This window comes from Periplaneta americana, chromosome 5, assembly GCF_040183065.1.
Source record: "Periplaneta americana isolate PAMFEO1 chromosome 5, P.americana_PAMFEO1_priV1, whole genome shotgun sequence".
Taxonomy (NCBI): domain Eukaryota; kingdom Metazoa; phylum Arthropoda; class Insecta; order Blattodea; family Blattidae; genus Periplaneta; species Periplaneta americana.
In genome coordinates this window covers 61,349,747-61,363,562 of record NC_091121.1, presented here as the reverse complement: position 1 = coordinate 61,363,562, position 13,816 = coordinate 61,349,747, and the positions used below count along the sequence as shown (strand labels likewise).

Genomic DNA, 13,816 nt, shown 5'->3' with positions numbered 1-13,816 from the left:
TAATGGGTAGGGTGGCCAGTTTCCTTTTCCTCTCCATTGTATACACCACTGACCAGCAACACATCATACTAATCAGATTTAAGATGTATACAAACAAATTAGTCTATTCTTCCTCTGACACGTGTCAAGTGAGATGTAGCCCTACTGCCTTATATAAATAGCAGGTAGAACCTCAATTAGAGGTAACATGTGACTGTGTCAGTGCATTATTTCAGTCTGGTATCCCGTTGTTTCAACAATTTATTTCAAGTGTACATATGGCGTCTGAGTATCTCAGTTGGTAAAGTAACTGTGTAACGTTTTCGAAAAAAATATTAAGATATTAAGATAGTCCAATCTTCATGAGAAGAAAGCGATAACTTCATTATTGTTTTTAACCAATAATATTGTCCCTTTAACCAAATCCCTTAATAAAACAATTGTAGGGAAACAAATATCACAGTAAGTTTAAAGTTTTGGGGTTCCAAATTCATCGGAAACTTATATAATTAGGCCTAATGTTAATTTTATGATTAGGCAGAAATATCTGATTTAAATCTAACGCCGAAAAAGAAATTTTACCAAGCCAATACGGAGTACCGATAGCAGGCTACCGACCTACGAATATCTATTTTGCCGAAACGCATAACAAGCATTAAAAGTATGAAAATTTTAGTCGTACAGAAATAAGCTATTTAATAAGATGCAATAATAATAATAATAATAATAATAATAATAATAATAATAATAATAATAATGTTATGAAAGTATAAGCCTACATATTCACCAAATAATTTCTAAGAGAATTGCAAAAGGAAAGAAATTATCATCTCTGGTTGGGATAAGCAATGTATGAATAGAGATGAGAATACCTTTGATAGTGACGGCAGGGAAAATTATCATCATCCCTTCTCCCCTACAAATCGTAATCTGTATGAAATAATTTGTTTATAGGCTATGTTGTACTTAATTCATAGCTAAGTATTTTCAGTATAGGCTAATGTATTAATGATTGATATTAAAGTTGTAATGCACTGGAAGTCTTCCTGCTCCCTGCGGGAGGTGGTATGTGGTAGATCTGAGTATTGTGAGAAACATCAAAATGCTTTTCTTTTATTGTTTTATAAGAAGCGTGAATTATTAGATTCATGTAATAGTTCGTAGCGTTTTTTCGTTGTGACAATTTAAGATAAATAGAAAACAGAAATTAATCAGTGGCTAATATATTCTTCTACATCATATATATGACGCTCTGAAAAAATCTGCTGCTTTGGAGTTAGGGAAGTCGTCAAGCCAAGTTTGTAAAGCATTTTTATTATTAAACGAGTTTCTTTGAAGATTGTTGATTAGAGAACGGAAAAGGTGGAAATCCGAGGGCGCAAAATCGGAAGAATACATGAAGGATGTGGAATCACCTCCCAACCAAGCTCCTGGATAGCTGCTTTCGTCATGTTAGCGGAGTGCGGGCGTGCATTTTCGTGTTGCAGCAGCACTTAGTAATGAGTCTTTCCGGTCGTTTTTCTTCAATTGCGTTTGCAAGGCGTCTGAGTTGTTAGCAATAAATGTCAGCAATTACGGTTACATTCCTGGGAAGCAATTCGTAATACAAAACGTCTTCTTTATCCCACCAGACGCATAACATCATCTTCTGTAACTTTTGTACGGGGTGTCGTGTGTTGAAACGACAGAACCATTTTCTTGCAGTGCTTTCTCCGATGGTATTCTCCCCGTATACGCACAAATATTTCGAGTCTCCTCCGCTGCCTTTGCTCCTCTATTAAACTCAAACAGAAGAATATGTAGGAAGTGTTGGTTTTTCCCATTTGACACTCCATCTTGTTTAGTCCACAAATTGCACTATCTTTCTTCAAATCCGCAAAAATCAAGGCGTACGGAGGCACATCACTCCAAATAACAAATGACAAACGATAAACAAACTCCTAACAACGCGGTGTTGTGATGAACAAAAACTTATGCATTAACCTAATATTTGAAGTATGGTACATTAACACACTGCATTAAAAATGTGTTGCATACCTTCCTTTAGGCTATTTCTAAAAGGTCACATAAAAGCCTTAATGCCACCGGCCGGCGTAGCTGAGTCGGCTGAGCCGCTTGCCTGCCGATCCGGAGTTGCGCTCGGGCGTGGGTTCGATTTCCGCTTGGGCTGATTACCTGGTTGGGTTTTTTCCGAGGTTTTCCCCAACTGTAAGGCGAATTTCAGGTAATCTATGGCGAATCCTCGGCCTCATCTCGCCCAATGCCATCTCGCTATCACCCATCTCATCGACGTTAAATAACCGAGTAGTTGACACAGCGTCGTTAAATAACCAACTTAGAAAAGTCCGGTACTTAGTTATAAAATCACAGATGTAGGAAGAGCAGTAAAGACGCTTGTATTTCCCTATTTTGACTATGCTGACATTTTACTGACTGACCTTTCCAGCGACAACAAAACGTGCTCATAATTTGTTTGTACGTTTTGTAAGCAATGTTCGCTAATATGATCATATTACTCCATCCCTGGAAACAATAGGTTGGCTTAAACTAGATAAGAAAAGAAATTTACATTCACTTCTCCTTCTCTTCGAAATCTTGAACTCTTCTATTCCTTCGTACCTGTCGTCTCGCTTCACTTACCTTTCTTCCCACCGCAATCTGAACATACGTTCTCGCCATGAAACAATACTAACAATACCATCCCATCGCACCTCCTCATACTCATCCTCTTTCACAATAGCCCTGCCAAGACTCTGGAATTCGTTACCTGCTAGCATCAGGGACTGTCGAAATAAAATTGAATTCAAACGCAAACTTACTAGGCACTTGGTCAGTAATTGAGACTCGTTCAGACATGGTTTCTTGTAAATAGTTCTCTTAATCTATCACAAAATATCTCAATAATTATATGGTAATTTCATCACTATAGAATTTTGTTATTGTAGGTTTAATTTGTAATTCAGTAAATACAAAAATATTCTTTGTTCTTAACTTCTATGATAAATTGTCTAGCTTTCATTAATCAGGTAATCTTGTCGTACTTTAATTTTAATTGTAATTGTAATTGTAAATTTAATATTAATTGTAATTGTAATTGTAAATTTAATATTAATTGTAATTTTATTCTTCATATTATAGTTGTAATCCCCTGGTAGAGGGACAGAGAAGGCCTGATGGCCTTATCTCTACCAGGTTAAATAAATAAATTCTACCAATACTACTACTAAAGATATGAAAAGGTTTGTTATGAATTCGGTAACTAGTCGTTCACCAAGTTTGTGAACTGTAGAAGAATATATATATATATATATATATATATATATATATATATATATATATATATATACTTAATTAAGAAGTTAATTTTATCATTTCCTATAGGGCTAATTGTTTACTTATTATGACTGAAATACACTCTACGTTTCCAGATTCATGAACTTGAACTTTACTGTCAATGTGTATATCCGTAATATATGTGTAAGAATGTGTACTTACAAGTGCAGGGTGCAGCGAGTCCGGCAGGCTGATGGTGTACACGCCGTTTTGACAAGGCGACATGGTTGTCATAGCTTCACCTTGCACTTCACCTACACGACTAAGGTCCACCTCTGCAATCCACTCTTATTTGAGATATCGCGAAACTAGTTTTCCATTCGTACAGAAGCCAGCTAGTGAAAGCCTCGTTACGATGTGTTGGCAGTTGTATGTGTGCCCCCCACTCTACTCCACGCTGAATTACAATAGGCGCTTAGGTGACTAACTGCACCTAACAGCTACTCGGCCGGTGACGACACCTCATCTCATTCAGTCGTGCGGATGTTGAATTCCGCCTTGCGAGTTTACTTCTCATCAAGGACTTCCGACAGTCACACTCTGCTGAGGTCAGTTGCAAACATGAGATGTCTGTAACACGCGGTGTTCCGTTCAGACAGGCCTACTGCTTGAATGCCTTGCTTGCTGTTTACTGTTTTAATATCGAACATGGGAACGGTGCTGCGTAGTCTACTGTATACTATTTCTGCTGACAATGTCCATGTACTATCATTGATATACAGACATTGTATTACATCTCTGCCTCTGTACAACGCCACGTTTGCATTGGGGGAGGGGGAGAAGAGATAATAGAAGTCTACAATGCTTCTTGATGCACTGACGCCCACGACTAAGATAAGCCATTTTAAATTGACGGTCACTCAACCGCAGAGATATAATAAAGGAACTGTACTCACTCGTATTTGTCGCTATGTGAGTGTTTTACCGACCTCTGGTCTGAACAAAAAGAAGTTCTATTTCCATACAGTAATGGTTCTAACATTTTCCTAATTATATTGCTCTAAGTTCATCTACAATGTGGTGGTTTATTTCCGTATACTCTGAATTTTTTAGGGTACCAACAATTTCATCAAAATATGTTGGGAATTCGTTTCAAAATATCATTTCAATTGCGTCTTTCGTCTTAATTCTTTTATCTTTTGCAAGTTCAAACCCTTGCCACTGCATGTGTACGACGATATAAGGGCTGTTTTTATTTAATCAGTAATGAAGAAGTCCAGCCAAGAACTTCCCTAAAATTTGCTCGTGTATCTACTAACGTCGTGCATTACAGGCGCTATGTTCGGTTCAAGTTTGTCGAGTATGGCGAAGTTCGATATTCGCCGATGATCGCTCTGCAGAAGCGATGTGTCGCGTTTGTTCCACTTTGTCATAACAATATTCGCTGTCCTCTATTCCTACCGCTTCATGCTTTACCCGCGTAAGGATTTTGATAGAAATCTTGCGACTAGTTTTTCTTATGAAATACGACAAAGTTAGCAATGTCTTCGCTGCCCCTCTCGTGTTCGAACATTACAGGACAGTAGTGTCTACGTAGGCTATGTGCCTATATTCGTAGTAAATATGTAACGACTTCGTAATTATAAATCCAGACGGGCTAATATAACAAATGTTGTTATTAATCCTCAAGTAGGTCTACTTTTTCTCAGGTCAGATGCCACGAATCTTGAAGTCTGGAGAATGCAGAAATTTGAGCCTACTGTTTTTCGGCCGCCTCGATAGCTCAGTTGGCAGAGCGCTGGCTTACAACCGCGGATCCAAAGTCAAATCTCGGCGGTGATAGAGTTGTATATTTTGTGGTGCACAAAGGCAAACTTGTGAGGGGTTTCCTGGGAGTTCTCCCGTTTTGCCTCACCATTTCACCAATATTCTTCGTAGTTCCCTTTCATTATCATCTCCATCTCGAAAAATAGACTACCGTCATTTCCCATTACTATGAACCTGGAACACAACTATGGTCCACGATACAACTATTCATAGAACATTGTAGAAGTAACATAGACCGTTCGTAGATAGCTGCAGTGACGACTTCGAACTACAGTAGAGCAAAATTATAGACAAACGAGGTAGCCTACTAAGTTATGAAGTACAAAATTTGAATGGACCATAGTTATGGGAAATAACGGTATCACTTGTATATCCATGGCGCCAAATCGATTGTATGGTGTGTTTTTCTCGCAATTTATCCAAACATTGATAGATGGCAGGGTAGCGGAACCTACATGACTCGTAGACCGTAGACCTACCAAAGAGACAACAGAGCCCCCAGGATCTTAACTTCCTTCATGATACAATAGATATATGAGGTATACAGCAGACCACCACTAAAGGTATGATGTATGGGTTTGATGGTTCAAGATGAATGCGTGATGTAGTGGATGGAAGAATCGGCCTAGTCAAGCGACACAATCGGTACGCAACTCATTTCATCGCGGGTGCACAAAAGCCTACTTGGGCTAAAGTGCTTAGGGATGCTCGATGTCTCTCCCGTCTACCTCTACTCTGTTGACGTAGAACTCACTAGGTATGGGGGTTAACTTAGAAATTGACCATCACCTTCTCTCTTTATTCCCTTGTTGTCCTTGTATTCTCCTTATTGTACTTTTATTCACCTTATACTCTTTGTCTTCCCCTTGTTCTCCTTGTATTCCCCTTTTTCCTTGCATTACCCTTGTTCTTCCTGTATCCCCTTGTTTCTCTTGTCTTCTGCTTGTTATACTTATGCTCTCCTTGTCGTCCTCTTGTTCTCCTTACATTTCCATTGTTCTCCTTGTATGTCCCTTCTTCTCCTTGTATGCCCATTGCTCTCCTTGTGTTCTCCTTGTATTTACCCTTCTACTCTTGTTCTCCTTGTATGTCCATTTTTCTGCTTGTGTTCCCCTTATTCTCCTTATTCTTGTTAGGTCATAAAATTTGTATTGATTACGATGCAGCCACCACATATCATACTTCTCATATCACCGTCCTATTCTTGCTCTTATGGTTCGATTGAATCTGCAGTGTTGTGATTTGTCTCCAAATATGATACATACACAACTTCGTTTCATTTCTCGCACCCACACATAAAAATATGTAGCACAATGAAGCTATGTACTTGTTGACAGATGATGACACTCACACGTAGTTTTAAATAGAGATATGCAGCATAGTAAAGCTATGCACCTGTCGACAGGTAATCGCACCCACACGTAGTTTTACGTAGAGAATTATAGCGTAGTAAAGCTATGCACCTGTCGACAAATGATCGCACCCACATGTAGTTATAAGTAGAGATGTGTAGTATAGTAAAGCTATGCACCTGTCGGCAGATGATCGTACCCACAAGTAGTTTTACGTAGAGAATTGTAGCGTAGTAAAGCTATGCACCTGTCGACAAGTGATCGCACTCATATGTAGTTATACGTAAGTAGAGATATGCAGTATGGTAAAGCTATGCACCTGTCGACAGATGATCGCACCCACACATAGTTTTACGTAGATAATTCTAGCGTAGTAAAGCTATGCATCTGTCGACATGTGGTCGCATCCACAAGTAGTTATAAGTAGAGATATTCAGTACCAGTGGGCCTAGTGAAACTGTACACCTGTCGATTTTTCAGCGTAACATAAAGGAAGTGGTTAGCTCCAACGGAATAATTTCTGATAATTGAAGCCTTGGTAAGCATAACTAGGAAAGTTACTGGTACTTATAAAATTGTATCGAAGTATGTGTATTAATAAACATGATATTTATTAGCTTCCTTTCCATTTTCCTTCCGTATGCATGTAACTCACGAGTGGCCCTAGTGGATTAAGGCATTCAACAATTAATAAGTAACAATTAATATTAATGTATAAGGTTAAGTTAGAAGAACGCTGAAATGAATGTATTTTGTCATATGAGATATACTTATTTAAGAAACGTTCTGGATTTTGCACTTTGTGGTGGGACTTGATAATCTCCAGCGTTTCGGAATTACTTATAGATTCCATAATGAGAATTGATCTGTATTTATTAGTTATAGATGGCGTAGACCCGAAAAGTTTTCTCTAAATATTTTGTTAAAACTGCCTATTTTAAAACAATATTTTAATCCGCACATATTACCGTGGCTATGGCTGAGCGCTAGCGTGCTGATATTCCATCCAGACGATGCGGGTTCGATCACCAGCCAGGTCGGGATGGAATTTGTACTGGACAAAGCAGAAGTTGCAGGAAGTTTTTCTCGAAGTACTCCCGTTATCTTCTTTCATTCCATCAACACTCTATACCTTCTACCTCATTTCATTTATCATCTGCAGTAGTTAAAAACTGGCTGGGGTTTCCGATATTTATACAGGATTTAAAGGTTTGGGGTTCCAGAGTCTAGGGCTTACAGATAGGCCTACTCCTCTAGGAATGGAACTAGGATATATTATGGCTGAGACAAGACGTTCCAACTGTAGCATCGCATTCACGACCACCTAGACCACCTATAGGATTGTACAATCATCAGTATATGTACTGTGCAGAATGGACTTGAACTGGCCCGAAGTTAAAAAAGGACTGTTAATTGGGAGACAGTTTGTCTACCTCGAAAGCTCTTTAAAACTCCATTTTAACGTAAACTTATCAGACCATCGTAAGTTAGTTTGTATCTATAATGCCTTCACCTTTCGTATCTTATTAGATTTCTTATTGCTTTCCTTAAACAGTTTCTTAGGACTTTTCTTTGCTGGAACCAGGTGCCAATTCAGGAAAAGATACTTGTGTTTCACAATGTTTACTTGCATTTAACACATTTTCCGGTACAGTTACAGTACAATTCAATCAGCTGAAACTTTCCTTAGAGTTCGATTACTTTTAGTCCATGTTTTAAAACACTCTTTATAAATTGTTAGTCCTGAAAGTATAGTACTCTATACTATACTTCATAGAGGATTATGATATAAGATGTATATGTAAATACCCGGAGTATAGTATAATATACCTGCATTTGTGCCCTAACTGCAACCTGTAGATTTTTTCAGCATTTTTCCTCATTTCAGTGACTTTTTTGAAGTGGAGAATTATATTGAACGTTAAAAAATAAAACAACAAACGTCTCAGGATTCAGGAAGGTATTATTCCTTACGATGACATAATCTCATCAATACAATTCGCTAAATCTAATTTTTCAGTATGGAGTGAAGAACTTGTTCTTTCCTTTCAGAAAAACTATTTTGTTCTGCCAGACACTTAATAGCTCCCTTCGCGTAATCTGCGCTCGTAAACCTGAAAATAATGATATACTTGTACGTATAAAGTTCATTTTATATCATGGAGTGCAGTTTCACAGAAAGGACTTTTCCGCAGACCTTCAACTGCCCTTTATTAATTGATTGTTATAAATAAATGTCTTCCTTACTGTAGCGGAAATCTTGTCTTAGCCTGTTAGTAACCAATCGGAACCGTAGTTTAGAAAAACTGACAGGCCCCCTTCATATCCACGTGGAAGGAGAGTTGCCACATTTTTTTCTAATTCCAAGAATTTCGTCAGTTAGCACCAGAATATCATTGAATATGGCAACTGTGAGCATGGGAATGGGGGGGACGAGGTGGGATGGTAAGAGGTGTTTGTGTAGGAAGTCGTAAGTCTGTTAAGTGGGTGTTCAAAGAAGCCACACTATAATAGTAAATAAAGTATATCCGAAAGTGACGAAAAGATAAAATAAACTGAAACATCCGCCGCCGCAAGTCTGTAAAACTCTATTTTAACATTATTCGGGGGGAGGAAAGGATTAGGTTCGAACTCGGTCCTTTTTTGCATGACAAACAGACGGCTCATAAGACGAGACGAAAGGCTACACTTCTGAGTAGTGGGTCAATCTCCTTACGAACATTTACAGCTTGATTCAGGGATTTTGGTCCTAGCAAAAGTAAATAGATATACTAAGAGTGAGTGACTCGTCACTACTGGCAGGCTGGGTGCACAGATCAGGCAGAACAGTCATAACACCTAACACTTCCTTCTTTATAATGTCTCGATACACTCCGTCTTAAAAACACAATATTCTTCCACACGTCTCGTCATTAACCACTAAGTCTGTTGACTAAACAATGTCATGATGACTTAGATTTTCTTGACATGAGTGTCCCTTGGCTACGAGCAGAGATATTATTTTCATTCTTTCTATTACCTCTTCCCCTCCTATGCACGTTTGTGATTAAATTTCTTTCTTCTCACGTAACACACAGCTCGCTCACTAGCCAAACAATCAAGGACAGGGGCCAATAACGTTGAATCGAGCTGTACTTGTGAATCGTGCTGTAAAATGACCTCCAAGAGTTGGCCCATTGCTTTTTTCTGGCATTGTACTCTACATAATTTAATTTCTTTATAACAAGCCTGTAAAGATTTTGTTAATGGAGTTTATTATCCTATTCTATACCTCTGAGTTTTCGGCTGATACATCTATTATCAGGTAGAACTTCACTTGAAGGTCAGTTCTCATATACACATCTGAAACGTGGACTATTAGCAAAACAAATGAATATGACCTCCTTTGTTTTGAGAGGAAGATACTAAGAAGGATTTATGGACCAATATGTGAGAATGGCATTTGGGGGAAGAGGTACAACCAAGAGCTGTATATACTCTTTAAGAATCCTGATATCAGTAAATACATCAAGATATCCAGATTGAGGTGGTTAGGACATCTAATGAGGATGAAGGATGAAGAAATTCCAAGGAAAATAATGACATTACAAATGGGTGGCCAGAGGGGGAGAGAAGGCCAAGATTGCAGTGAATAGATGGAGTGAATGGGGACGCTGTATCATGAAGAATGAGGAACTGTAGAACGATTGCGTTGGATCGGTCAGGTAGGAGAGTTCTTGAAGAGGCCCAGATTCAGAGATGAATTGTAGCGCCATGGATGATGATGATGATGATGATGATGATGATGATGGTGATGATGATAATGATGATATCTCACTTTAAGATACGTGTCAGAGGAAGAACAATACATCTCAAGTCTGGTTAGTCAACTATGTTACTAGTCAGTGATGTATGCAAAGAAGGGAGAAAAGAACTGGCCTCACTACTCCATTATCTCCTGACTTAGTTGTCTCATGAATGATCGCTATTCCGGAAGAACAAATGACACAACTGCAAAATTGGAGTGAATATTAAAAACACCTGTCTGTACTATTTAAAAGTACAGTAATCAAAAAGTTATAATATTTTTCTTTATTTCGATTGTCATAACAATTTTATTTTTTAAATAAGATATTTCTTCTAAAAACATTTTAGGCTAAACTAATGTTACATTTACAGCAATATGATGTGATCTCTTTGGAATTAAAATAAATTTTATAATATAGCAATATAAGGATATACCTACGTACAAGACTTTATAAGATGACAATATAAGAATATACCTATGTATAAGAAAGTAATTTGCTTCGAAGCAAAAATGCAATCTAATTAATGTTTGTGCAGCATTTAGTAATATTTCAGGAATTCTTTTAATGAGTGAAAAGTGAATTTTACCTCTAAACAGCCAGTTATCTCTTGTAGTGTCAGAAACGACAGTATTTTATTGTATCAGAGTTCCACAGATTCATATTGTGTACTATAATTTATATGAATGGGAAAGCTTTTTATTGCCTTATTTGTATAGTACAAGACTAAATTTCCTTACGTGGACTGACTTGAGAATTATTTTACGTTTAAATTGTGTCATCTATAAGAAAACAAACAATGAAACAGCGAAATTATAGGCTTCCCTAAACGTTCATTATCATTGATGCATCATGAAATTAAACATTTACAGCATTCCTATAACATGTATCACCAACTGCACATAGTGTGGGACAGTTATAGATATACTGTATGTATAGGCTACATAACCATTGTTTGATTCATTCATTTCTTCTAACCACTTCATTTTTACATCTGTAAGAAACATGAAATGTTAACCATAATTTAGTTCTAGCTTTTTATGTGTGTAGTGAGAAGAGGGCACTGGAATGTATGTTACCACTGCCAAATCGAAAATAGAGGTTATTTTTTTTTTCCATATGAGTTCTGCATAGGCGGATATAGCTTTTTAATTTTTTTTTTTGTGAAGGGGAGACCAATTTCTTTTATACAAGTTCATATACATAGCATGTTCTTTTCTTCATTGTTTGGTATGCTCTTTTAACACTTGTATACTCACTGATTAACAATAACTTCTTTACTGTGTTAATAATATAAAAATACCTGGCTGACTAGTTTCGAGGTGGTGTCCTCATTGTTCGAAGCCTAATGAGGTCTAGCACTGTCTTTGGTTTCCTGTTATGGTGGGTTTGTGTTCATGATTGTGTCGAAAAGGATGTGTGTTTTGAAATTCAGTTGATTGTTCAGGATATTCTGTGGGTGTGTTTTTTGTAAATTTCTTAATGTTCTAGAGTGTCAAGTTTCTGTTATTTTTTTGTTGGATGTATAGTATTTTCATATCACCGTCTATGTTTCTGTAGTTGTGATTGGAGTTTGTGATGTGTTCTTCCACATTGGACAGACTGGAAGATCATTTCAAACATCAAGAAGACTATAATATATATAGAGTCCTCTTGTTTCAAACATGTTACAAGGAAAATATCCAGTGACGCCAACTTTTGGAAAACACAGGGTGGGCTCAAACATTTGAGGCAGTTTCTTCTCAGCCAGTGACCCACCAATTCCTTTTCCTCTTCCTGATCAGTTTCAGCATAATTCTTTCTTCACCCATTCTTTCCAACATAGTTTCATTTCTTATTCTGTCTGTCCATTTTACATATTCCTTATTGATATTATTGAAATGTTTTATGCAGTGACAGAATTTTATGTGGGCTTAAGTTACAGTGTAGTTTCAATATTTTAAATGTCTCTCTTACCAGTAACCTAAACGTTTTTATTATAGAGTTACTCACCTCTTCAGTTGAAATTCAATGAGAAGGACTCCTTAATTGCGATGGCACAGAACTTTGAAGTCAGGAACCAAAGAAGTTAAAGAAAATCTCAAATCACTTTCAGCACAAAGTTTATTTCCGGCATATGAACAAAAAGACCTCTCGTACAAGTGGAGCAAAGGGTCACATTTTCTATGCTATGGCAAATGGCGTGATGCAGAAAAGTATATTCGTAATCATAAATGTAGGCCAGCTTCAAAGTCAAATACAGAAGGGTCACAACATTTGGAGAAGGGTTTTAGAACGTTTGATTGAAATAGCAAATTTTTTCATCTCAACGTAATTTGGCATTCAGGGAAAGTGTTGACAAGCTGGTTGTAAAAAACAATGGCAACTTTTAGACCTTGTACAACTACCTGGGAAATATAACTTGATGTTGGCAGAACACATGGGAAGAATCCAGTTGAGAGAAATTGCTCATAACCATTATCTGAGTAAGACTGTCCAAAATTAGCTTATACAACTTCTTGGAACCCAAGTAAAGAATGAAAACATCAAGACTAAGAAAGCTATATTATTTTCAACAATATTTGCTGTACACCTGATATTAACCACCAAGAACACTTGTCATTCACTTTAAGGTCTGTTGATTTTACTGAAGAACTTATTCAAGTTAAGGAATATTTTCTTTCTGTCCAGTATTTGATTCAAAAGGAGAACAGTTAACTACTTTACTTCTAGAAGAGATCGAAAACTGTGGACTTAATATGAACAGTTTTAGAGGACAGGGTTGTGATAATGGTGTCAACATGGTTGGAAAGAAGAAAGTGCAAAATAGAATTCTAGAGAAGTACACGAGGGCATACTTCAGTCCTTGTGGGTATCATTCACTTAATTTAGTTATTGGTGATGCTGACTCATTTTCGGTGTCAAAATCCAAGAAATGCTTCTGGATCAGACTTCAGGAAGAAGTGACGTTAATGGCCATGAGCTCTACGATGAATTAATACATTTAGAGGCCTAGAGGCAGTAGTGAATAATGACAACATAGAAACCCCCATTCACTCTTTGAATTTCATTTTCAAACACAACATGGTGGACTGTTTTCCCAACATTTGGATATGTCTTAGGATTTTGTTGACTGTGTGTACCATGGCAAGTGGAGAGCATAGCTTCAGTAAGTTAAAACTAATAAAAACATATTTGCGCTCTACAATGAGCCAGGATCGTTTGTCAACTTTAGCTAGCACCTCTATTGAAAATGAAATTGTCAAAAACTTGGATCTCTCTCAAATGATTAATACTTTCGCAGAAAGCAAAGCCAGTCGCGGAAAATTTGTGTGAGAATATACGATATCTAACTTTTGTAGTGTGGCAAAAAGAATCTTAAAAAAAAAAAAAAAAAAAAAAAAAAAAACTTTTCATATATCAATGTGAATTAAAACTTAATATGATATTTTGAAAATAATACCATATAGGCCCTAAGTGTTTAAACCGTATTTGATACAGTGTGAATAACGTTACCGGTAACATTAGTTTTCATTATAGATGTTGCTGGTAGTGTGTTCAAGTTTGATAAATCACGTAACATAGGTTTAATTATTATAATGGATTATTTAGGTTTTAGTG

General features: G+C 37.1%; 1 protein-coding gene across 1 annotated transcript in view; it reads right to left on the bottom strand.

Annotated features, from left to right (window-relative positions):
• Positions 1-3,704, bottom strand: part of LOC138699713 (phospholipid phosphatase 2-like) — a 240,238-nt gene extending 236,534 nt beyond the window's left edge. Inside the window, exon 1 of the mRNA XM_069825799.1 lies at positions 3,475-3,704. Coding sequence (XP_069681900.1) covers positions 3,475-3,546 — 72 coding nt within the window. The 5' untranslated portion in view covers positions 3,547-3,704. The remainder of the gene's footprint in view (positions 1-3,474) is intronic.
• Between the last annotated feature and the right edge of the window lie 10,112 nt (positions 3,705-13,816).